Below are 26,832 nucleotides of genomic sequence, written 5' to 3' on the forward strand. Positions count from 1 at the left end.
AATAGCACACCATTTAAAAACAGATGAATAGGGATGCCTGGGTGGCTCAATCAATTAAGCATCTGTCTTCAGCTCAGGTCATGATCCCAGAGTCCTGGAATCAAGCACCACACCAAACTCTCTGCTTAGGAGGAGCTTACTTCTCCCTCTCCCTCAGCCTGCCACTCTACCTAGTTGTGCACTTGCACTCTCTCTCTGTCGAATAAATAAATAAAATCTTTTTAAAAAATGAATAAACAAAGCATGAACACATTCATGAAGGACCTGTGTTAAAGACAGAAAAATCCTTGCCTTCTAGGTCAAAAACTAGAGGAAATAAGGATTGAAAAACCTAGAGAATTTTAGGGAAATTCTAGAGCAGTTCCTCAATTTTCATAAACTAATAACAGAATTTGTTAAAGTGACTGGATACAATATAAAAATACAAACATTGGGGCACCTGGGTGAGGTAACTGATCAACCCTTGATTTCAGCTCAGGGCATGATCTCAAGGTTGTGGGATCAATCCCTGTGTCAGGCTCTATGCTCAGCATGGAGTCTGCCTGAGATTCTCTCTCCCTCTGCCCCTCCCTACTGTGCTCATTCACTCTCTGTCTCAAGTAAACAAATCTAAAAAATAAAACAAATATCAATAAATCACATATATACCAACAATAATTGATTATAAATTGTAATGTAAAATGTTGTTAAGGTTTCCATTAATAATAGCAACAGATGCATAATGTTAAAATAACAAACATAAAAAAGACCAATGCATACAAATAAATAAATATAAAATGATCCATGATGAGAGTGTTAATATTGTGAAGCTATAACTTCTTCCCAAATTAATCTATAAATTCATTGTAAACACAATCAAAATACTATTATTACAGAACCTTGAAAAATTGTTTAATACTGTGAATGAGAATCTCCAAGATAATTGTGAGCAAAATAATGATGGCCATTAAGACTTGCTCTTTCAGATATTCAACATATTGAAAAGTATTCACAATTATATCAGTGAGGCTGGATAGTGTATAAGTAAGCACCTAAGTGGGGTTTTAATCCTAATTCTACTGCTTTCTCACTATGAGTTAATTAAGTTACTTAGCACAACTGTGCTGTGGTTTCCTTATCTGAAAAAGAGGGCTAATAATATATAACAATAGCTATAATACTATTATAACACTATAATACCTATCTCTTAGGGTTGTTGGGAATTATCTGAAATATTTTTTAAATGTTCACAGTAGTATCTGGCACATTGTAAATTCTTGATATATTTAGTTATTTTTTATTCTGGTTAGAAATGACATATTTCACATCCAAAACCAGAAATCAATTACTTCATAAGATAATAAATACAATTCTATTGGTACCTTCCAGTATTTGATTTGAGCTAAGTATATATAAAAAAAATAGTTAAATGAATATAAATTAATGATATGAAAGCCTTATAAGGATTTTCTATTTCTTAGATTAAATCCACTTCAAGAGGTTTTAATAAAAAAAAAAAGAAAAGTTTATATCATGCTCACTAGATTTAAAGTTATACCATATTATTTTCAGTTTTCAAAATTTCAACTGTAAATTAGTGTTCATTCTCAGGTCATTATTTCAGTTAAAAAAGAACAGACTGTACACACAAAAAAAAAACACAGAAGGAAATCTGAACATATTATTTTAAAAGAGAGAGAGAAGTCAAAACAAGTTTAAACCAAAAAAAATTAAAAAAAAAACAAGTTTAAACCACTGCCACCTTCCTATACACTTTATAATTCTGCTTTTAAAAAATATATTGAAAAAAGATAGTCCTGGGAAAATATATGTAACTATATAACCATGAGAAAAAGAATAATCGCACATCTCTTATAAACTCTATAACTAAGTGTAACATTGAGTCAGATTCTGCACAAATAAGAATTAGATTATAACCTATAAAAAGTAAGGCAGCATAACATTTCAAAATATAGACTACAACCTATATCATATTGTTCATAAAAAATTTGGTTAGTAATAATTGTTAAAAACTACTTTTAAGGTAGCTGACTCTCCTTTCAATGGTAGTAACGAATTTCTGTCTTCTAACATAATTGTACAACTCACTGAAAATCTAACTATGTGGTTTCAATGTGACACAATGAAAATTGTAAGGTCTTTGGACCTTACAATTAAGCTTGAATCCCAACTTTGCCATCTGTAAACTGTGTTATTTTGGGCAGGTTACTAAAACTCTCTGAGTTTCAGCTCAAGCTAATTAGTACATATATTAAATACTAAATGATGTCTGTCATTCCTTTTACAACAAGCATTTTCAATTCAAAATTGTTAAACTTGGGGCGCCTGGGTGCTCAGTGGTTGTCTGCCTTTGGCTCAGGTTGTGATCCTGGGGTCCCAGGATCCATTCCCTATCAGGCTCCCCACAGGGAGTCTGCTTCTCCCTCCACCTATGTCTCTGCCTGTTTCTATGTGTCTTTCATGAATAAATAAATATAATCTTTAAAAACAGAACAAAATTGTTAAACTTTAAGAGACATCAATTGCCCTGAAAGAGATACAATTTGAACCTTAACAAAACTCTACAGAATTTTTATTACCTTTATTTTAGTTATTTTAGCTAGATCTCTTAATTATTCTAATCATTTGTTACAAATGTTTTATAATGAAAATATATTTGAACCAATTTTCCATTATTGTTTACCCAACTGCAAAATGAAATTGTTTCATGTGTTTGCCAACATCTTCAAGCAAAAGGACAATATAAACATTCAAACAAATAAATTACATACCTCCATGCTTTTATTCCTATTTTCAGCAATATGTGAAATTTCAGTATGAATCAAAGTTGTTTTAATTTCTCTTTCGAGAGCTTGAATTTCATCCCATTTACTAAGTATTTCACACCTCTTCTTTTCAACCTTCTCAATAAGAGTAAGGCAATCCTCATCCAATACATCTTTCTTATATGATTCTAGAAATATTTTTAAAAGCAAAGTACTACTGTTTAATATGTCATCTCTTATTAATAGTATTATACATTATTAACAGTATTATGTGTTTTACACAACTATAAAACATAATGAAACTCGAGCTCCAAGCACATCAATAAAAATTATTTGATCCAAGAATGGGAATATTCCTCCCCTAATTCATTTATATAATCAATAAGTATTTATTGAGTGCCCAGTTTGAGCACCTAACAGTGTGGGGACAGTGCAAGGACTACTTTATAGAAGTGTGGTGAAGTTGAGACCCAAAGGATGAAAAAGGAATTAGAAAAGTGGAAGGGGGTAATGAGGGGCAGAAGAGAAAAATTTGGCATATTTCAGTAAAAAAAAAAAAGTTATGCAGTAGGGTGCAGATATTGAAGGCCAGGAAGTGACATCAATGAATATTAGAAAGGAAGCAGGAAAAGATCTGCAAAGGTCTTATAACCTATGCTAGGAAATAAAAGCTTTTGAGGCTTTTAAGGATAAATACAATCACACGATGGTCACTCTATCTACAGTACCAAAAGTGGATGAGAAAGGCTGAAGCTGGAAAAGGATGACCAGTCAGAAAACCACTACAATCATTCAAATAAGATCAGGTCAGGATAATACCTGTGGCATAAAGAGAAGTGGAGAGATACAAAAATGATTTAAGGAATGGAAACAAGGAGATCTTGGTAACTGTATCCAGATGTAGAGGACAAGTAATATCAAAATAACCCTTAGGTTTCAGCCCTGCTACAACTAGGAACAGATGTGGTGGGAAAGAAATGAGTTCAATCCAGCAGAGAGGTAAGAGAGCTGGGTTCGAATCCCATCTGGGCTACTAGGTGCAAGCTGTGTTGAAGTGATTGATAGGGCGGAAATGGAAAGATTTCTGTCACAGGCTTTCTAACTTGACCTCCATGTGATACCATTCATTGAAACAGAGAGTTTAATCATGGACGTGTTGAATTGAGGCACCTATGAGATACCCAAGAGGCCATGCTAACTAGACAGCTGGATATATGGATCTCAAGCCTAAAAAAGAGATTTGGGCAGGGAAGAGATTTGGAATCAAAGATGTGTTCATTGAACCAAAGACATGCTGGGCTCCAATGAATGTCAATATTTAAGGATTCAGAAAGGAAATGGAGACATTGAGAGTAAGTCACTGCTGAGGGAACCTAATATTCAAACAGCACAATTAGATTTTGACTACAATGATAGGACAATTTCTTGAGGAAGAATGACTACTCTTTTTTTGAATAGGAAAAAAAGTCAATTCGAGTAATAATACTTACCTGCGTATAGTAAACAACGCAGAAGCAACTGCCATCACTCAAACTTGCCAAATTTGGAAGAAAAGAAAACTTTGAAGATGAGTTTTGAAATTTGGGGGAATAAGCAAATATAACATGAACTAAGCAAGCAGGCAGAAACAACCAGAGTTAAACTTCTACACCAACAGAAACTACAGTCTGATCCCACCTTAACCTAAGCTGAAAGTTTTAACCTTCAACAATTAACTGGGGATACAGAAGCCAAAAGGAGTATAAGGCCACTCCAATGACCCAACTGTTGTTACCCCTTTTCTATTAAAGAGGAAGACTGCAGTACCAGGAGGAAGTTCCACAGAAAATATGATTGGAGGAGAGGCTCCTATATGAGAAAACTTTAGGAAAAGAATGAAGGAGGATGGACACAAGCCACCAGATTTCTTCAATAGCAGAAACAGCTAGAACCAACTATTAAGAAACATTTACTACAGTTCTAGAAATTAGTAACATCCTCTTATTATTTTTTATCCCTGCCATTTTATCCTGTTAGTAGATAACAATGAAGCCCTTGAATTTAAAAGAAAAATGGGACAAATACCGTATGATTCCATTCATAAATGGAATCTCACAAAAAAAAAAAAAAAGAAACAACAATAACAAAAAGCAGAATCAGACCTACAACTACAGAAAACAAACTGATGGTCGCCAGAGGGAAGGAGGTGGAGGGATGGGACAAAATGAGTGAATGGGCCTCCAGCTACAGAATGAGTAAGTCCTAGGAATGAAAAGCATACGGAGTACGATCAATGATACTGTAATAGCGATGGCCTAGGACAGGTGGTAGCTACCCTTATGGTGAACATTGCATCAGGCATAAATTTGTCAAATCACCAAGTTGTACACCTGAAATTAATGTAACTTTGTGTGTCATTTATACTCAAATTTTAAAAAAAGAAAAGAAAAATGGTGAGCCTGTGTTAGGAGACAGAAAGGAAACAGGAAACAATGAGCTAGAGTACCATCCATGACTTTTCAGTAAGAGGAACCCAAGAATAAGCGACGTGGGTGTGGGAGAAGGATGGACACAACCACCCTGTAAGCCCTGAGAAGGGGTCAGAAGACAAGCACTGGGCCAGCTCAGGACAAAGAAGAGGCCAGGACTCAGGCCATAAGAAACCCTTGGAAGATGACCAGCAGGTAGAGCACACAGGTGATGCTCGCAGGAAGGAAAGAAGTGACAGAAGGAAACAAAAGGGGATGCCTGTGTGGCTCAGCAGTTTAGCACCTGTCTGCCTTCGGTCCAGGACATGAATCATCCTAGAGTCCCGGGATCGGATCCCACATCGGGTTCCCTTCAGGGAGCTGCTTCTCCCTCTGCCTATATCTCTGCCTCTCTCTTTCTCTGTGTCTCTCATAAATAAATAAAATCTTTTTAAAAGAAGAAGGAGGAGGAAGCAAAGGGCCCCAGCAAGAACCTTTGAGGCCAAGTTCTGCTAAGAACTTAAAACAGGCTAGATCTGTGAGTATATCCTAAATGCTGCTGAGAGTGGGGGCAGGGGGTAGTGATTCTAGCATGAGTTAGTATTAACAAACTTGGAGGAAAAACAGCATTTGGCTGAATCGTTGCATTAACAGTATAGATCTTTAAGCAGTATAATATCTTTAAGCAAGATACTTAACTGACCTTATTTTCGTTACTTAATCATATTCTAAATTGTGTATCTAATTTTAAAATAATTTAATATTTAGCTATAGCATAAGTATTCATTAATGTACTGTATTTCGCACAAGCAACAATGATGAGAAGGAGGAATGGGCAGTACCACTTTTCTGAGCCAGGCTCCCTGATCCTACTTTCCATGGATTCTTAAATATCATCCTCATAGCATACCTGAGAGGGAAGTGTCATCATTATCCCAACTTAACAGGCAGGCAGCTGAGACTAACAGTTGAAATAACGAAGCTGGCAGTCTGGGTGAACCACCAGCCAACTGGTCTGCCAGGGAGACATGTCCACCTCTGGCAGCCCGCCACCATCAGCACACCATAGGAGTGGGGCTGAACCAGACAGAGGATGTGTCAGTGAGACAGAGGACATCACAAACCTGGACAGCCTAGGAGACTTCTTTGAACTGGGAAAAGAGATGCAAAGATTCTGGAATCCAGAATGGATTGTCTTCATTGCTGTTACCCAGGAAACCTCACGAGGCCACAGCTCTTCAACCTCTAGTCCAGTCCCATGTGGAACACTGAGCAGTGTCCACAGCGCCCTCATGGGAACTGTCCCCATATTTTTCTCATTTGGTCAATTTCTTAAAATCTATTCCAAATGTGGTGATCAAAACTTGACATAATTCTTTCTACATGAGGTCTTGACTGAATTCAATGTTCCACTAAAATCCACAAACATCTTAGAGGAGAATGAAGTCATGTACATGTTGTATCTTATTCCAGAGAAACTGAAAAAACCAAAGGGGCTCAAAGCAACAGAAACTAGAGTAATAATCTCCACGCTGACAGGATCTATTGAAGAGATGAACTGTTTCCTGCACCTTTAAAGTATTTCATTTAAACCACTTCAGATTAAATGAAAACTTGCTGTATTCCTAAAGAATTTGATGGAAAAAATATAAATGAATACAATTTAACAAGATCTCTGAAAGAAATCCTTTCAAACAAATAATAGCAGGACACCATAAATCATAGATGAAGACATCAAGATTCTTCATCCAGAGGTCAGAAAAACATCACATAATTACTTGCCTGACTTTTCCTTAGCAGATTGCAACAATGTGTGCTCCATCTCTAGTTCACTTCTGAGTCTACAGTTTGGCAATAAAAAAAAAAAACAGTAAAATATCAGAATTCCATTCATACCTTTCTTCTTTTGTCTAGTTTACTCCACAAGTCTTTCTTAAAAATTAAGAAATAAAAAGTGATCTCAGTTTCTATCAAAAAAGGTAATTTGAAACTCTATATAAAGTGAAAGCCTAAATCAGTCAAATTAAATAAACAAAAGAATACTTTCTTACTGAGATTGCATAAACCACTAGTTGAAGAAGCTGGTTAATATAAAATAAATGATGTCCTATAATGTTTACGGATATTATTTTGTTACTTGAATTTCTACAAAGCAAGGAGGTAAAGAAAATAGCATTTACACTCTGAGATGAACAACAGATGAGGGCAGTAGAGGCATGTCACTGGGCTAGAATGCAGACTATACATTCCCTGTACCTTATGATTTCTCCCCAGAGATACAATTCACAAACCCTACTGTTTACACTAAAAATAAAATATAAGAAATTTTTTTAAAGGGAAATGAAAACATTTGTAGTCTCTTTGTATTCTCTCTCTAGTTAAAAACAAACAAACAAACAAACAAAAAAACTAAATTGGTATGCTTGGGTGGTTCAGTGGTTGAGCGTCTGCCTTCTGCTCAGGGCATGATCCTGGGGTCTCGGGATTGAGTCCCTCATCGAGCTCCCTGTGAAGAGCCTGCTTCTCTCTCTGCCTCTGTCTCTGCCTCTCCCTGTGTGTCTCTCATGAATAAATAAAATCTTTAAAAAAAAAAAAGCTCAACTAAGTCAATTGTCTTACTTGTAATACATTTAGAGGGGTAACAAAAAGGGGAGTCTAATATGCACTGCTCATACAGAGAAATCCTGTGATTTGGTTAAAAACATCAACGCCACAAATGAGTCAATGCTACCTGTCTATAGGGGCTTCATGGTTAAATAGCTTCATATACATTAGCTCATTTTATCAGAGATGAAAAGAAACAGTAAAGTATTATGACCCCCAATTTTAATAAATTAAGATTAAATGAATTAATAATAATGGCAGCAGCCTTATCAATATGTAGATTCAGGGCATTTAGTTTTCAGAAATGTTAAATGTTTTATAGTTTTAAATATTATGTTCTATTCCATTGCTTTTTCTTCTTCTTCTGAGACTTTAATTATGTGTAAATTGGATCTTCTTTGCCTGTCTTCCACTTCAACCAGTTTTTCTCCAACTATTTTATTCTTTTTTGTTATCTTATTTTCATTCTCTGACTTGTTTATCTCTAATGCTCCTTATTGTGTCATCACTCATGACTATCCCTCCTGGAACATGTCATAATTTCATCTGTATCTAAGACATAATTTTGACTTTTTCAACTATCTTTCCTCAGTGATCAAATCTTGCTTCACATCTTCCTTTTTATTGAGTTGATAGCTGTGCTTAGTGTTTACATTTCTAACTCAAGGTCATTTTCATAGCTAGAAATACTCTTTTGAGAATATTTAATCAAGTTTAGAGTGCTGGGGTACAGTTTACTTCTCCTAAATAGCTAAATTGTGTGGGTCTTCATTTTATACTATATATATATATATATATATATATATATATATATATATATATATATAATAAACTACTGAAAGAACTACTGTTCTTTCTTTCCTCCAAAAAAAGTTATCTAATGAAAAATCAAAATAAAACACCCTAAAACAAAACAAAACAAAAAAAAACATACTTTGCTATTATGACAACCTACTCTCCCTACCCACAAGAGGTGCAAATGATCTCTGCACAAACAACTATAGGTTGAGTGGTGTGTGAGGATCCTAAATCAAGATGACTTATTTTTTGTCATAATAGCAAAGTATGGTTTTTTTGTTGTTTTAGGGTGTTTTATTTTGATTTTTGATTTTTTATTAGATAACTTTTTTTTTTGGAGGAAAGAAAGAACAATAGTGGAAGGGTCATCTGCTCTTCAATTTTCTTCTTTTATGGGATTCTAAATTCCCTTCCCTTGCATCTTTCTCCCTTCAATGCACAATTCTAAAGTATGCTGATCACTTCCTTTTAAACCTCTTCCCACCATATCATTATCTCTTCAGCATTGGTTCCTTGCTTCCATGCTCACTGGCATTTGATGTGTATTTTTCTATTCTCAAACATTTTGAAGTTTGGATGCTTTTTGTCTTCCACTTATATTGAAGGCATGGTTTTGTTTTTTGGTTTTTGTTTCATATTTTGTTTTCTTGAGGATATTTTGAGTATGTTGGCTTTGCTTCAATATTTTTTTAAATCCTCTATAAAACATATGCCCTATCATCTTGTGATTTCATCTGAAAGTCTGCACAGAAAAGTTAAAAGTTTTTTAAGTTAAAAAAATAATAAGACCATTCATGAAAGGTGTCTTGACATTGCAGCAGTCACCTATCAGTAGATCCCCAGGGAACCACCAAAGATGATATTCCTTCAGAAACCATCCCAACCCACCTTCCCTCGCTACAGACACCAGATTTCATTGAATTTCCCAGTCACAGATATGATGGCTAGTGAGATAGGAAAGATGATATGGTATTAGTAAGGGCAGCATGCCTCACCCAACAATGCAGAAAAAATGTTGTCACATGGTCCTGATATATTGTAAAATAGTATAATCCCAACATAAATCCAATCATATTGTTAACTCTCACTTGTCATTATGCTCCAGGGCTTCTTTGGTGGCTGTCACAATCGCCCTCAGCTCCTCCCTGGCCTGGTTGACATCTGCTGTCTTCACGGACCTCCTCTCCAGCCCCTTGGCATTAGCTAGCAAACTCTAAGAAAGACAAGGCCATAATGGGTGAGACACACACAGGAAGGATGAACATTTTCCTTTTTTTTCTATTATAGTGTATCCAAGATATCCTGAGTCTAAATAGAAATTATAGGTAAAATGGGTAAATTGAAGGATGAAAGGGAGGGGAAAATATTGAAGGAGGGACAACTATGTCATGTAAAGATTTGGGTAAAATATTGTTTTTAATTTTTAAGACTTTATTTTCTTAAGAAAATTAAAAGTCGTAGGAGTTTCACTGTGGGTTTGTGTAGGGAAAAAGAAATGCTGAATAAAGTGCTCCAAGTATATCATCATAAGCACCACAATTATTTCTAAATTGGTGAGAAAACATTTAATTTTATTATTCTACATGGATATAAAGCAATGCTAGATTCAAATGTAGAGACACAAAGATCTGTGCTTTATTAGGTGATGGGCTGCCAGATTTCCAGAAACAGAAAGAAGGATCTGATGCCCTGCTGGCCAGGGCACTTTTCATGCTGATTATTTGATCAGGATAAAGGCATGTATGTTCTTTTTGGACTGAACCTCAAAAACTAAGGAACACCAAGTAGACCCCCAACTGGGTCCTTTGCTTATTCCTATCAAACAAAAACTTACTTTTCTGCGGCATGAAAAGCTCAGAACAAGGAAACTTTGCACATGTATATATACATTTGCATTAAGGAGTAAATCAGAGATGAGGAAGATGGCAATGGAGTAGGAGGGCCCCAGGCTCACCTCATCCCTCAAATAAAACTAGCTAATTATCAAATCCCTAAATACCCCAGAAACTGACCTGAAGGCTGGAAAAACAACTAAAGGTAGACAAGAGTCCACATTGAGGAAGGTAGTGATATGGAGACATGATTTGAGAGAGAAATGGATGGTGGCCAATGTGGTGGGGAGGGAGCCACAGTCACAAAGAAGGGTGAGAGCAGAACAGCACATAAGGGATCCCACACAGGGAACACAAATCCCCATATCAATTGGCTTAGGAAACAAGAAGGGCTGAATGTCCTGAGTTCTTGCAACTAGTGGGATGTAAAGCCTAGAGTTTTAATGGTCAGTGTGCTTGCCTCAGGGAGATCCCCGAAGACATTGAGGCTGCTTTAAAAGGGAAGGCAGGGCAAACAGTTCACGGACATACAGCTTGGAAACAGAAATCTGAAGAGCACCTAGTGCACACAGTGGGGAGGCTATTTGCTCCTTTTGGAGTGTGTCCCAGAAAGGAAGCATTCACAGAGAGATCCCTCTGAGAACAAAGGAACTGGCAGGCACTGTTTCCTTTGCCAGTACTCAGCACAAGCACAGGACCACTTGCAGGAACCAGTGCAGCCTGGACACTCACTACCTAACTTGCTTACACAAAGCACTGCCCCGGCCTCCCATGCTTCAGTGGAACCCAATCTCCCAGCCACGTCTGCATCAGTCCTAGAGCAGTGGGCTCCTTCCCCCAGAGGAATGGCCCAAATGCTGACCAACACCACATCTCCCAACCTGGAAGTTTTGCAGGGTCTAGGTTCCAGCACTGGTGGTGACTGGTCTCATTTCACAAGCAGAGCAAACCTAGTTAAAGTTTACCACATTCAGGCCAGGGACCTTCCACAAACACCATCCACAATAGGCCATGAGAGCCTCTGCAGACAAGCAGCCTAAAGGATAAAGTGGCTAGGACAAAACAGCAGAGTGGATGCAGCACACATTGGAGACACTGTCTGAAGTGCCAGGCCCTGGGGGACAAGTGACACTACACTGTGTGGCACTACAGGACCTCTTCTTCATAAGGCTGTTAACCTCAAGAACAAGTAGACATAGCTGACTTTCCTAACACAGAGAAACAGGCACAGAGATTTAGACAAAATGAGAAGATAAATTAATTTGTCCCAAATGAAAGAACAGGACAAGGCCACAGCCAGAGAGCTAAGTGAAACAGATATAAGGAACGTGCCTGATGGAGTATATAAAGTAATCATCATAAAGATACTCACTGATCTTGAAAAAAGAATAGAAGATATTGGTGAGACCCTTAACACAGAAATAAGGAATAACATAGCAGAGATAAAGGGTTCAATGAATGAAATGAGAAACACACTTGATGGAATGAACACCAGGCTGGAAAAAGCAGAGGAATGAATTAATGACCTAGAAGACAGAGTAATGGGAAGTAATTAAGCTGAACAAAAGAGAGTATAAAGAATTATGCAAAACAGGAATAGACTTAGGGAATGCAGTGACTCCATCAAACTTAGTAATATTCATATCATAGAGATCCCAGAAGGAAGAGAGAGAGAACAAGGGACAAAAAAAATTTATTTGAAGAAATAATAGCTGAAAAGTTCCCTAATCTGGAGAAGGAAACTTCCACGTCCAGTAGGCACAGAGAACCTCCAACAAAATTAAAAAAAAATTAAAAAGCAGATTCACATCAAGACATATTGTAATTAAAATGGACAAAATGTAGTGATAAAGAAAAAAATTTTTAAAGCAGCAATACAAAAGTAGACAATTACATACAAGGGAAACCTCATAAGGCTATCAGCAGAAACCTGGCAAGCCAGAAAGAAGTGGCATGAGAGAGTTAAAGTGCTGAATGGGGAAAATCTGCAGCTGAGAATACTCTATCCAGCAAGGCTATTATTCAGAATAGAAGGAGAGATAAAGAGTTTCCCAGACAGACAAAAACTAAAGAAGTTCATAACTACTAAACCAGCCCTATAAGAAATATTAAAGGGGACACTTAGAGTGGAAAAAAGACCAAAGTGATAGTATGAAAATAGGAAGCTAAAAGCAGTAAAAATGAATATTTCTGTAAAAAATAAATCAAGAAACTCACAAAATAAAAGGATGTAAAATATGACACCATATACCTAAAATATGGAGAGGAGAGGAGTAAAGAATGGGTTCAAACTTAAACAGCCATCAACTTAATATAGACTCCTATATACAGATGTTATATACGTACCTAATGGTAACCACAAATCGAAAACCAATAATAGATACAAAGAATAAAGAAATCCAAATATATCACTAAGAAAACCAACAAACCATGAAAGAAGAAAGGATCCAAGAAAAACTTCAGAAACAAAGACAAAATAAGTAACAAAATGACAATATATACAAATCTATTAAAATTACTTTGAATATAAGTAGATTAAATGCTCCAATCAAAAGGCACAGGATGACAGAATGGGTTAAAAAACCAAGACCCATTTGTCTGCTGCCTACAGAAGACTCATCTTAGAACTAAAGACACCTGCAGATTGAAAGTGAGGGGATGGAGAAACATTTATAATGCAAATAAATGTGAAAATAAAGCTGGAGTAGCAATATTTATATCAGATAAAATAGATTTTATTTTTTAAAGATTGTATTTATTTATGAGAGAGAGAGAGGGGCAGAGAGATAGGCAGAGGGAGAAGCAGGCTCCCTGTGGGGAGACAAATGTGGGACTCGATCCCAGGACCCTGGGATCATGACCTGAGCCAAACCACTGAGCCACCCAGGCATCCCAGACAAATAGATTTTAAAACAAAGACTGGAACAAAAGACAAAGAAGGACACTATATAGTAACAAAGGGGACAATCCAGTAAGAAGATATGTTATAAATATTTATGTGCCCAACATGGGAGCATGCAAATACATAAAACAGTTAATAATAAACATGAAGGAACTAATTGATAGTAATACAACAATAGTAGGGGACTTTAACACCCCACTTATATCAATGGACAGATAATTCAATCAGACAATCAACAAGGAAACAATGGCATTGAATGACGCATTGGTCCAGGTGGATTTAACAGATACATTTAATACATCCCATCCTAAAACATCAGAATACACATTCTTCCCAGGTGTAGAACATTCTCCAGGATCGATCATACTGGGCTACAAAACAAGTATTACAAATTCAAAAAGATCAAAGTCATGCTATGCAGCTTTTCCAACAACAATGCTATGAAATGAGAATCAACCACAAGAAAAAAATCCAGAAAAACTACAAATATGGGGAGGTTAAACAACCTGCTACTAAACAATGAATAGATTAACTAAGAAATCAAAGATGACATCCAAAAGTACACAGAAACAAATGAAAATGAAAACACAGTGGCCCAAAACTCTGTGTCTCTGTTCAAATTCCCCTCTTCTAAGGCCAGCAGTCACTGGATTAGGATTCTCCCGCTCCACTGACCTCGTCCTCATTTGATTATATTTGCATAGACCCCATTTCCCAGTAAGATCACTCTCACAGCTTCCAGATAGACACAATGTTTTGGAGGACACTATTCATCTCAGCACAGCTGCCTCTTCAGGAAAATGCAAGGAAGGTGTGTAATCCTGGCCCCTGTGAGGCACCAATGAGATGTGGAACACACACACACACACACACACACACACACACACACACACAGTTTGGTAGCTAATGTTCAATAAAGGACAGCTTAAAAATAGTATTGGAAACTCTATTTTGAGATATTTATGGAGCATTTTCTGAGTTTTGTATTGTTGTCATAACAAATTGCCACAAATTTTGTGGCTTAGCACAAACTTATCATCTCTATTGTGTAGAGCAGGAGTCTGGGTTAGCTCTGCTGGGTCCGATTCAGATCTCACTGGGCTGAAATCAAGGTGCTGGTGGGGCTACCTTCCTTTCTCAAGGCTCTGAGGCAGAATATCCTCCAGAATCACTCAGGTTGCTGGCAGGACCCACTTCCTTGTGGTTGTAGGACTGAGGTCCTGTCCTTGCTGGCTGTCAACTCCTGGAGGCCTCTCTCTAGTCCCTGCATGTGGACCCTCCATCCCAGAGCTCCCAACAGCCATGGAATCCTCCTCTCACTCAGAATCTCTCTGAATCTCCTCCCGCCACTTCTTCCTTCTGATGCCAGCCAGAGAAGGTTCTCTGCACATGATTAGATTGGGCCAACCCAGGTAATTCAGGATAATCTTCCTATTTTTAGGTCTGTAGTCTGCCTGTCCCAGACATCTAAGTGTCAATATCCAGTGAGAAGCAGGAAACATGTATAATTTGGAACCTACAGGAAACACCAGGGTGACATACAGAGAGCTGGGAGTCATCATTGTAAAGTATGCAAATGTATCTCATAACCCCGGAGAGAGGAAGGAAAGAGAGGGTTGATGCTGAGTAAAACAGTCATGTGAGGGCTTGGTTACAGAAGGATAAGCCAGGGAGATCACTGACAATGGGTGGCCAGAGACATTGGCAAAACACAGAAAATGTGTGTTTCCACCCCACCATCACTCTCACTGTGGGTAGAAGGTAAATTCTTTACCCACAGTGTCCTTCAACTGGCATAAAGCTATTCTAGATGGAGGCACAAATGGGGCTTCCTGGATTCAGAATGCTTTCTACTTCTCTTGAAATACAAAGAAGTAAAGAAATAGGCTTTATTTAGACACCTGTAGGATCAGCTGTTACCTTATACTGTGATGGGGATGTGGACTGCACAAGTATCGCCATGTAAAGTTCATATTCATCCTGTACAAAAAAAATCCATTGAAAATGTGTTATAACACTAAAATGTAAGTTTCTTTGCAGCTATAAACAATATAGAGGTTAAGGATGTCAGTTTAGATGATTTCCAAAACTCTACAATTTTCCTTCAATCTATAAACCAATATACCAAATAAAGTGTATACAATCTCACCAACTTTGAAGCACATTTGAGTATTAACTATTGATCACATCAGAATAGTATCACAAAATACCTTGACACACATACAACATGTGATCTCCTGCCATACAGATGCTCTGTGGATTTGGGTCCTGCTGACCTGCTAGAGATGAGCTCTCTAGGGACGGGGACATTCTCTGGAGAACAGGCAGCTGTACGACTGCTCATAAGTATTCATTATCTTTAGGACTTAGGCAATAGTAAGATCTGGAAGCAACCTCATTTCAAATCAGCTTTGATATGAAGGTAACTTCCATCATGAAATCACAGCAAGTGTGTAGTTCCATTATAATTTATATGAAATTATTAGGCATAATTATGATAGTTTATGTTATACATGTACAACTTAGAAAAGTCTATAAATAACTGGGAAGCTTTAGTGAGGAAAATGGGCTTAAGGAGTGAGCTAGCTGGTGGTTTATTCACAAGGCCCATTTCTGATTTCCGTGGCTAGAAGCACATTACTTTGAGTCTGTGAGTGATTTTCCTCATCTGTAGAATGAAGGCCATGATAATTGGTAGAATTTCTGTGAGAACTGCAATCCTCTGTGAAGAACATCATGTATGCCCCTCAATTGCTATGTAGGAAATAAACATTTTTATTACCTTAATTTCTTTCAAGATATCACCAAATATCAAAGAACTATTGCAAATGTCTTCAAAGACTTCTCTGAAGACGTGCAGTCTGTTGAATTGCTGAGGGTCGCATACACACACTTTCTGGAGCTCCTGGTTGTAAAACAAAACCAGTCATTTCAGAATGTCTTAATTTTCTTTTCCAAATAGCTCCTCAGGTGGAGGAATGAGAATTTCCACAAGGCTTTCTATCAGAGGGTCCAGCTCCCACCACCCCAGAGCCAGACACCAAACCATGGTGCCTCTGATTCCCTCCCAGCAGTGCTGAGAAGGTCCAATAGCATAGTTGTTGAAGGCACATTGGTCTATGTTTTCTTTATTCACTCCCTTATGCCCTGTACTCAAGGATTCACTGTGCCCACAATGTCCCCATGGTCTTCCTCTTTCCATTAGTCCTCTCAGGTAGTCCTCTCAGGTAATCCTGCATTCTCATTGTCACATCCGAGGTCCTTCTTTACAACTCACAGCCCCCAGGAGTTCACCAAATTGCCTCCCATCACATTCACCACCTTTCACAGACATGGGTGACTAAAGGCAGACTATACTTACATTACCTAACCATCTACTCCCACCTCACTCTCCCTCCCATGCTTTCATAGTCAGTTAGGCAAACTTTTTCTCAGATGTGTCTGCTATCCATGAACATTGTATTTACCACAGCTGCCAGCTGGCATCTGACACTCTCCCTATGAAGTCACTTCCAACTGACCTGTTTCCAGACTTAGACTTCTTTTCTCTCTCCCTGTTATCAACTACATGATGTCAGATGTTCTCAGCAACTGGCAGGTACACTATATTCTACCTGGAAATGTAAATGAGGTGCCTGAATGCAGATCTCCATCCATAGCATTTAGACACCTGAACCACAGCAGTATGCCCATAGTACTGCAAAATCAACCTCCTTACCTGTTCCAACTTTTTTTCATGGCATGTTGCGACCTTGCTCCCAGTGAAATCGTTCTTCATGAGATCTTGCTTTGCAAGAACTTCCTTTTGGAAACACAGGAACTTCTTATACTTGTCTGCCTTCGTTATGCCAGCTAAGTAGGAGCTGACATACTGGTATTCATCCTTGTGTTGGGGAGACATCACACACTGACGACTGGACTCCACTGTTCTGTACTTGAGAACCTTCATCTCTGGCAATCTCAGCTCTTCTCTCCTCCGCAGTTCCGGAGAAACCTCTTTTCCTGGAGGCTTTCTTGGGGTCAAATCCTCTTCTGAAGCGTGGGAAATATGCTCCAGGGGGTTCAAATACCTGAATAGTGGTGTAGCCTGGGCATCTTTTGGAGTCAGAGCTGTATTGATGGTAAAATAAGCCAAAGCATCTTTCATCTTTGCAATCTTCTTATCACATGGTTTTTCTACTTTGAAGATTTTTTCCCCTTTTGGCCTACTGGCACTGGGCCAGTGATTCAGGATTGTCTCAGGAGGCCTGTAGAGCTTATTGGGATTCAAGTGCCCAGAGGTGTAGAGATAGATGTCATCTCTGTGATCTTTCTGAACTTTGTTCAAAAGTTTGGTTAGATTGCATAAAGTCCTAATGCCTTGCACCTCACAGTGCTTCCACTTCAGGTAAACTGGTCAGAAAAGATAATAAGATTATTAAATATTAGTTCCACAATAAGACAGCTATGTGCATTTGCTGAGCTGGTATATCCTATTCCCACAGGAGGAGCCAACAGACACAAACAGGAAAACAGCGCATAGGCCAGGCCCAACTGCAAACAGGGGGCTTCTAGATGCACATAATGTGCAGTTCTGATCAGATTGCCCATGACCCTTCAGGGACACCTGCCTGCTCAGTCCATAGAGCTGCAACTCTTGATCTTGGGTTTGTAGGTTCAAACCCCATATTGGGTGTGGAAATAACTTAATAATAAAATCTTTAAAAAATAATATTTTTTAAAGGAAGGAAGGAAGGAAGGAAGGAAGGAAGGAAGGAAGGAAGGAAGGAAGGAAGGAAGTCCAAGGCCCTGCAAAGCCAGGAGGGAGGATGGGGTTTTTTATTCGATACAAGGTTTTTTACAAAGGGTTCTGAAAGGAAAAGTTTAACAGTCTAATTACAATTCAAAATGATGGCAATTAGAGACAGCCACCCCTAGGAAATGAAGACAGGTATTTTTCTTTCTCTCTTAATATTGAAATGTGTCAGTAAAACCCTCAGTGACTACTGAGCCAGTCACCCCTTCTCTTCCCCTCCCCACTTGCAGGAAGATAAGGAGCCACAGAGTAAAACCTATGGGTAAGTTGATGGGGACCCCAGATTCTTCCACAAAGGGCCTGGCTTCCCATATGTCCCAGTGGGAAGGCTCCATTTGGGCTTACAGTCCAGGACATGAAACAATAAGAAGCTGGCTTTTCGAGTCAGTTTCCTAACCATGTGATCTCAAAGAGCTTACATATCTCTCTGAATCATACTTTCTTCCACCGCACGACCAGGATAATCATCCTACTCAAAAGGATTGATTGATAGCTAAATGGAATTGCATTTGGCAAAGAATCACATGGTATGGAACAGCTACTCCATAAATGGTATCTGTCTTTAGTGAAGGAGTATAGTACAGGGAACACCTTATGAAATGCTTCTGGTAGAACATGAGTTGGCCCAGACTGCAACATGAGGAAAGGAGATTTCTTTCTGGCCAGGCACTGTGAGAGCCCTAGAGGAGCTAGCCTATGCCTGACCTTCCCCAAAAACCCCAGAAGAAAAAAACAAACAGATCTTCTGTCCTCTGGTGTCACCTGAGCTAGGAAGGGCACAGGCAACAAAGTGGTACAGCAGGCCCTGCAGAGCCCTGGAAGGCCCATTCTGAACCCCCACAGACCAGGCACTACCCGTGTCCATCCAAAACCCTGTTGCATCCTCTGGTCCTCACATGATTCCATCTGTAACTGGTTTTGTCCCCATTTTGTAAAAGGGAAGCTGAGAAGGAGTGATGTGACCCACTCAGGTCTAGAAACCTAATAAGTGGCAGAACTGATTCCTAAACACAACATTTTTATCCAAACTGCTGGATCATCTCTTTCATTCCACAGGTGCCCAAGCAATGCAGGGAAGGACCTTCTAGGACCCACACCACATCCAAACCTATCTCCCTGACCAATCCATGCCTAAAATAATGATAATAAATCAGGACACATTATTTCGTTTGTTTTCACCTAAGAAAAGAAAGAACCAGAGGGGCATCTGGGCATCTGACTTCAGCTCAGGTCATGATCTCAGGGTCCTGGTTGGAGCCCTGTATCTGGCTGCTGGATCAGCAGGGAGTCTGCTTCTCCTTCTCCCTCTGCCTTTCCCCCTGGCTTGTGCTCGCTCTCTCTCTCTCTCTCTCTCTCTCTCTCTCATAAATAAAATATTTTTAAAAAAGAGAGAGATAAAGGCCCAGAGAATATGAAGAAGTGGGACAGCTTCTATTACTGTGTAACAAATTATCACAAACCAAGTAGCTTCAAACCCATGTATTGGCTGACAGTTCTAGTGGTCTGAACTTCAGCCTGAAGGGGTTGCATTCTCCACTCAGGACATTACAACATGAATACTAAAATGTGGGCCTGGTTGAGGTCTTGGAAGCTTTGGGAAGAAACCTGCTTCCAGGCTTATTCCTGTTGTTGACAGAATCCAGTTCCTGTGGTTGTAGGACTGAGGTCCTCACTTTCTGGGTGGCTGTTGATGGGGGTCACCCTAAGCTCCTAGTGGCTGCCCTCAACCGTGAACACATACCCCCCTACCTTGACTCCCCTTTACATACTTCTAAAGCCCTTATCTCTGGCCCCCTCCTCTAGGACCAGCTTCATGTGATTAAGTCAGGTCCACCCAACATGCTACCTGTCCTGAGGTCACTGGTGCTGTGGGACACAACACAATCACAGAGCACTCTCTTTTCATGTTCAAAGTGTTGGGGACTATGCCAAATATATACCAGAAGTCAGGGAAATGAGCCTTCTCATCTCCGGGATGTTGCCTAGCCCAGAGCATTGTCCCATGAAGAGACAAATGAACCTCTCCCATCTGTGTGGTCAGATATTAGCACAAATACTTCCAACAGTAGGATTCCTGAGAATTTATCCTTATAGATTAGCTTATTCCTTCAAAAAAACCACTTACAGATTGTTAAAATATTAGAACAATTTTCAAGACAGTTAATCATAATTCATCAAGGGTATAAACACTTAAGGCACTAAACACACACCATATTTGTGAGGCTTCTCAGGAGGACAGAACCAGTAGGAGAGAGAGAAAGCATAAAGAGATTCGTTTTAAGGAAAGAGCTCACATGATTATGCTGTCTGGCAAGTCCAAAACCTCACGGTAGGCCAGGATGCTAGATACCCACTTCATGCCGAAGGCTTTCTGCTAGAGAATTCCCTGTTGCTCTGGGGAGGTCAGTTTTTATTCTATTAAGGCCTTCAACAGATTAGATGAAGCCCACCCATATTTCAGAGAGCAATCTGCTTTACTCAAAGTCTACTGATATAAATGTCAATTTCACCCAAGAAACATCCTCAACAGAAATATCCAGAATGAAATGTGATCAAATATCTGGGCATCGTGGCCTAGCTAAGTTGACACCTAAAATTCACCATGACTCACATTATTCCAACGCTCTTTAAAAAGTGGGAGAAGGAGGCAGCTCCGTTGTTGTGTTATCCTTTGTTTATTCCCAAAAAGGATTTGAAACCACCAGAAATTTAGCAAAAATCATTTTCCTACTTGGAATATTTTTCCTTAGGTTGCAACAAAACTTGCTTCACCAGATTCAGAGAATCTGGATTCCATTTCTCTCTGGCAAGTTCTTAGAATATGTACCGGGGATCCCATACTGGCAATAAATATTTAATTATTTTTCTACCTGAAAACATTATTTGCTATTGGCATAGACTACCATCTCAAACTGACAGAAAAAGAACAGAAAAGGTTGAAATAATTCATTGCAAAATGTGGTTGTTCACAAAGCAATCAGGAAACAAAGTTGCTTTAGGTAAAACCAAGCTAATTTTGAATAGCTACGGATAAGACACAGTAAGAAGTTTTTTGGACTAGGCTTAACTTAATAAATATTTCAAACACTAGTATTTGAGATTTTTAAACACAGGGTGTTGTTTTTGGTGGTTCATCTTTTCCAGGACCGAAGCAGGAGATCTGTAATGTCACAATAATTACAAGTCACTTCTCTCTGTGATCTGATCTCGGGGAACCTCGGAATCCCACAGACATCTTGTTGGGCTAGCTCCCTCACCCCCACACTTAAGTCAGCAAACATCCCTGTGGTATGTGTTCGATGCAAGAATTCAGAGGGGACCCTGATTTCAGTCCAGTGAGTCCCTAGCAGGACCCAGACTCCTGCCCTACACAATGGAGATGACAAATTTGGTTTGCTTTAAGTCACTAAATCGGTGGTAATCTGTTAGAGCAGCAGAAGAAAACAAATACAGCATGTGCAATGTAGGCTCCCTCGTCCCCAGACCTGGTAAGGCCGATGGTGAGGACAGCGAGGGGCGGGCTAGCGGCCAGCAGCAGTGGCAGGAAAATTGCTTTGTAGACTTGACAAGTCAGGGAGAGCAAGACTCCGTGAGAGAGGTCAGGGGGCCACCCACAGCACTCCGCTGCCCCCACCAGGGACCCCAAATGGAACAAGGTGGTGATACCTCCCAACATTATAGGGGAGAGGCTTCAGTTTCTTTACCTCATATTAAAGAAAAACTAACCTCCAAAGGCTGGAAGACTGTAAAAGTGTTACGGCCACCTGCTGCATAGCCAGCGTGCAGGTGCCTGGATTATTTGTTAGGGATTTACCTGGCAACTAATTTTTCCTCCTACTTTTTAATTTATAGAATCCAGACTTATTAAGAAATACCGAAATAAGACAAGACGCTTTTTTGTTTCCAACGATCACATTGCACTTTGTGCATAGGACATGCAGTCGCCACACCATTTGAATCTCATAGGGCAATTCCCGAAAGTTAAGTACCATGAACACAAATGCTGCGAGGCAAAAATGGGCTCAGAGGTTCTGTGTACACATGACCATGTCTGGAAACACCCACCACCTCCAGAGCCCATTACCCAAACACCACTCGCACATAGAGAAAGGAGTATTCTGTGCAAAACTGTAAATTACTGGACAACATACATGGACCTCCTGGTGGATGTGAAGCCAACACACCTGAAAGCAGAAAGGAACTTTCAAAGTGCTAAAATAGAGTGGCTGCACCAGTTCACATTCCCACCAACAGTGCAAGAGGGTTCCCCTTTCTCCGCATCCTCTCCAACATTTGTTGTTTCCTGCCTTGTTAATTTTCCCCATTCTCACTGGTGTGAGGTGGTATCTCATTATGGTTTTGATTTGTATTTCTCTGATGGCAAGTGATGCGGAGCATTTTCTCATGTGCTGTGTGGAGATTCCTCAGAGTTAAAAATAGATCTGCCCTACGACCCAGCAATTGCACTGCTGGGGATTTACCCCAAAGATACGGATGCAGTGAAACAGTGAAACACCTGCACCCCGATGTTTCTAGCAGCAATGTCCACAATAGCCAAACTGTGGAAGGAGCCTCAGTGTCCATTGAAAGATGAATGGATAAAGAAGCTGTGGTCTCTGTATACAATGGAATATTCCTCAGCCATTAGAAATGCCAAATACCCACCATTTGCTTCAACGTGGATGGAACTGGAGGGTATTATGCTGAGTGAAGTAAGTCAATCGGAGAAGGACAAACAGTGTATGTTCTCATTCATTTGGGGAATATGAATAATAGTGAAAGGGAATATAAGGGAAGGGAGAAGAAATGTGTGGGAGATATCAGAAAGGGAGACAGAACATAAAGACTCCTAACTCTGGGAAATGAACTAGGGGTGGTGGAGGGGGAGGAGGGCGGGGGGTGGGGGTGAATGGGTGACGGGCACTGAGGGGGACACTTGACGGGATGAGCACTGGGTGTTATTCTGTATGTTGGTAAATTGAACACCAATAAAAATTAATTTATTAAAAAAAAAAAGAAATGACGAATACCCACCATTTGCTTCAATGTGGATGGACCTGGAGGGTATTATGCTGAGTGAAATAAGTCAATCGGAGAAGGACAAACATTATATGGTCTCATTCATTTGGGGAATATAAAAAATAGTGAAAGGGAATAAAGTGGAAAGGAGAAAAAATGAGTGGGAAATATCAGAAAGGGAGACAGAACATGAGAGACTCCTAACTCTGGAAAACGAACAAGGGGTGATGGAAACGGAGGTGGGCGGGAGTGGGGGTGACTGGGTGACGGGCACTGTTGGGGGCACTTGATGGGATGAGCACTGGGTGTTATACTATATGTTGGCAAATTGAACACCAATAAAAAAATAAATTAAAAAAAACCACAAAGTGCTAAAATAGCATGACTAGAAATTCAATTAGCCACCTGCCCAGAGACCCAACTGACATTATCATTTGGAGTCTTTATAAAAAGTGGGTTTTCAGGAACACAACCAGTAAGTTGAGTAACTGCGGGAGGAACAGAAGACATGGTGGGGAATCCACGGGGGCGAGTGCCATCACGACCGTCACCTGGCAGGGGAGGAAGCAGCCCCCTAGGGTTTAGGTCAGGTCCAGTGGCCAGTGGTCAGTGGGTCAGTGGGTCAGCGCGCTGCCGGCGGCCGGGCTCTCACCTGCCCACTAACCAACGCTCGCACTGCTGTGTGAAATGCACTTGCAGGGAATACACTTTCCTTTGGGATAGGCTATAATTCAGACAATATTGCTCAACCCAGGAAGCTTTCTCTCAACTAGAATTCATCTGAACCACCAATCCCGTTTTCAGGCCGCAGTGTGGTGGGCAAGCGACGGCTTGGGGGTCCAAGGAGCTGGGTGCAGTCCCCTCACCTCCCGTTCCTAAAATCCCAACAGTAACCCTCACCTTCCCGGGCGGCTGCCCGGTGGCTGGCGGGGTGCGGCTTTTTGAAAAGAACACTCGGAACAGCGTCTCGAAATCTCCCCCTTCCCCCCTCCTCCTCCCAGGGGACACACACCCATGCACAAGCACAGACACACGTGCGCGCACACGGCCAGTGCACACACGCGCGCGTGCACATGACCTTGTTCCTTTGAGTGTGACTCTTGGGTGTTCAGAGGAGGCACCGCGCCCCTGACGCAGTCCTGCACCCCGGTGCCCCCGGGGCCGAGGAGCAGACACCCCAAAAGGTCTTCATTTTCCGCACCAGGTTCGGAGGAGTGGGGGCCCTGGGCAATTGCCCTCGGGCTGCAAACCGGCCGCGCTCAGCGCGCACTTACACTCGGGCGCTGAACCCCCGGCCATGGTCTCCCCGACCCAGCTCCGCGCCGACGCCGCAGTTACTGCGGAGACCGACAAACATTCGAAGCCCCTCCCCCAAGGGGGGTGTTCCCGGGTTGCCAGGCAACGCCCCCAGCCCCGCCCTCCGCCCCCAGCCCCTGCCCCCTCCCCACCCTCCACCCCGCCCCCAGCCCCGCCCTCCCCTGTCTGCCTCCTCCAGCAGGGAGTCCTAGGCTTCCTGGCTAATTTTACTTTTTCTTTTTTTAATAATAAATTTATTTTTTATTAGTGTTCAATTTTCCAACATACAGAATAACACCCAGTGCTCATCCGGTCAAGTGCCCCCCTCAGTGCCCGTCACCCAGTCACCCCCATCCCCCGCCCTCCTCCCCTTCCACCACCCCTAGTTTGTTTCCCAGAGTTAGGAGTCTCTCATGTTCTGTCTCCCTTTCTGATTTCCTACCCATTTCTTCTCCCTTCCCTTCTATTCCCTTTCACTATTATTTATATTCCCCAAATGAATGAGACCATATAATGTTTATCCTTCTCCGATTGACTTATTTCACTCAGCACTTTTTATGATCTGAGAAACAACAAAATACCCTTGTACTCTAATACTTTACCAAAGCCTGGAGAGCAAAAAAAAAAAAAAAAAAAAAAAAAAAAAAAAAAAAAGGCAACCTGTCTCTGGCTGGACATCTTTAAAGAGACATGCAGGTGGCGCAATGCACGACTCACACAACTGTACCTGGTGTTCTAGCACATAGTGGGTGCCAGTCACTAAATCCTCATTTAGTTATTACTGTGTTATTATCCATGACTTTCCTAGGAGGGAACTGAGATCATGTGAGGTAAAATAACTTGGCCACGATGAGTGAGTTAGCAGAGTAGAAGAATGTAAATGCACATCTGTTTGCAGTCTGTGCTCTTTCCTCAGGCTATGCCATGTGTCAAGGGAAGTAAAGCTAAAAATCCCTCAGTTTCCTATCTTTGGAGATTGTAATTCTATTTAAATTTCCTCCAGCCAGGGAGGATTCGAGTGCCTCGCATGGTGGCTACTCCTCTCACAGGTGACTCTGGGCACCCCTCGCTGCTGACCGACTCAGGGAGGAAGTGATGATAAGGCCAGACAGGTGTGTGTGAAAAATCTGGGCACACAATCTTCTTTCATCTCCACTTGATGCTGGTCAGACACTTTGTGGGTGAACGTTTTGGAAACCATGAAGTCACCCTGAGTCTCGCATTACTCAGACGGCTCAGTAATTAGAAGCATTTGGATATGGCCTGAGAAAAAAAAAAGGAACAGAAGTGTTTCCTGATTTTCTCTCTCCAACATCCAGTCTTTAGGCCTCTGACCACAGCCAGAAGTGTTGACAGGAAAATGCCCACATTGTGTTAAGGATGTCATTGATCCAGGACGCGGAAAAGTGGTCCCCACATTCCACTAATCATCAATTAGGGTCAGATGTGTGGCAGTCCAGGTTTCTGTATTACCAACTACTAGAGATGAAACAATAAGCCTTCCTGCTCCAACCTGTGTAGTGATTTGGTGGCAGGCAGGCAGGTGACAGAGTTTTCCCCTCTCCTTCCACAGATGGGCTGAGGGGACAGGGCTCCCTGGCCTTGGGAGCCGCAGCCATGGGAAGTGTGGGCCCCAGGACCAGGGGACACCTCCAAGTCTCAGCCAACTCTGCCCTCACGCCAATCAATGGCACAATGGATTTGACTCCCTCTACGTGGAATTAGGGATCCAAGAGAAAACAAAGTATTTATTGCCGGGACCTAAATTTCCCCCAAGTCATCCCTTAGGGTAGGACGCATTTACAGTTCCATTCAGCGGGGCCTCCTTCCCTGCACAGCAGGGAGTCCACGGTCAAATCACTATCAAACGTTAAAAACCCACCGCAGGACTCCCAGGGCAAATATCTCAGCAAAGTGTTTGAGGCAGAAAGATATTATTATCTGTGAAATGAACCGAAATGCCAAAAAGAGCAGCTCTTCCTCGAGGCCAGATTTCTAGGTAGGAATCTCACCTGCCCGCAAGCACGCAGTGCTCACAACGCCACCTGCGCGCACCGAGACTTGAATTCGTCTTCGGCTATTTTGTTCTTCGGCTCTAGGTGGCGCCGGAACACCCCGTAACACCCCCGGGCGCCCATCCCCGCCAGTGGGCCGGTCCACACGCATCCTTTCCTCCCGCCAGGATTCCACGGGAAAACAGGAAGTACTGTTTGCTCTCTGCCACTTTGCTCGGGATGCAGAAACGCACGATTTCTTCCCTGCTCTAAAGATGCTCAGTCGGGAGGAGGCCAAGCACTTTAGGGCAAGACTCGCGGGGGGGTTGGGGGTGGGGTGGGGAGGGGAAGCAGGTGGAGCCAGGTGCAAAGTGGCGCAG

At 41.0% G+C, this 26,832-nt stretch overlaps 1 protein-coding gene across 1 annotated transcript in view; it reads right to left on the reverse strand.

Annotated features, from left to right (window-relative positions):
• Nucleotides 1-26,624, reverse strand: part of CUNH6orf118 (chromosome unknown C6orf118 homolog) — a 29,042-nt gene extending 2,418 nt beyond the window's left edge. Inside the window, exons 1-9 of the mRNA XM_055309720.1 lie at nucleotides 26,471-26,624; nucleotides 24,364-24,499; nucleotides 24,029-24,099; nucleotides 17,067-17,740; nucleotides 16,131-16,253; nucleotides 15,269-15,328; nucleotides 9,703-9,827; nucleotides 6,995-7,053; nucleotides 2,772-2,953 (exon numbers count right to left, since the gene is read on the reverse strand). Of these exons, the coding sequence (XP_055165695.1) occupies nucleotides 2,772-2,953; nucleotides 6,995-7,053; nucleotides 9,703-9,827; nucleotides 15,269-15,328; nucleotides 16,131-16,253; nucleotides 17,067-17,740; nucleotides 24,029-24,099; nucleotides 24,364-24,499; nucleotides 26,471-26,624 (1,584 nt within the window). The remainder of the gene's footprint in view (nucleotides 1-2,771; nucleotides 2,954-6,994; nucleotides 7,054-9,702; nucleotides 9,828-15,268; nucleotides 15,329-16,130; nucleotides 16,254-17,066; nucleotides 17,741-24,028; nucleotides 24,100-24,363; nucleotides 24,500-26,470) is intronic.
• Nucleotides 26,625-26,832: the final 208 nt, after the last annotated feature.

This window comes from Nyctereutes procyonoides, unplaced genomic scaffold (genome assembly GCF_905146905.1).
Source record: "Nyctereutes procyonoides isolate TBG_1078 unplaced genomic scaffold, NYPRO_anot_genome, whole genome shotgun sequence".
NCBI lineage: Eukaryota > Metazoa > Chordata > Mammalia > Carnivora > Canidae > Nyctereutes > Nyctereutes procyonoides.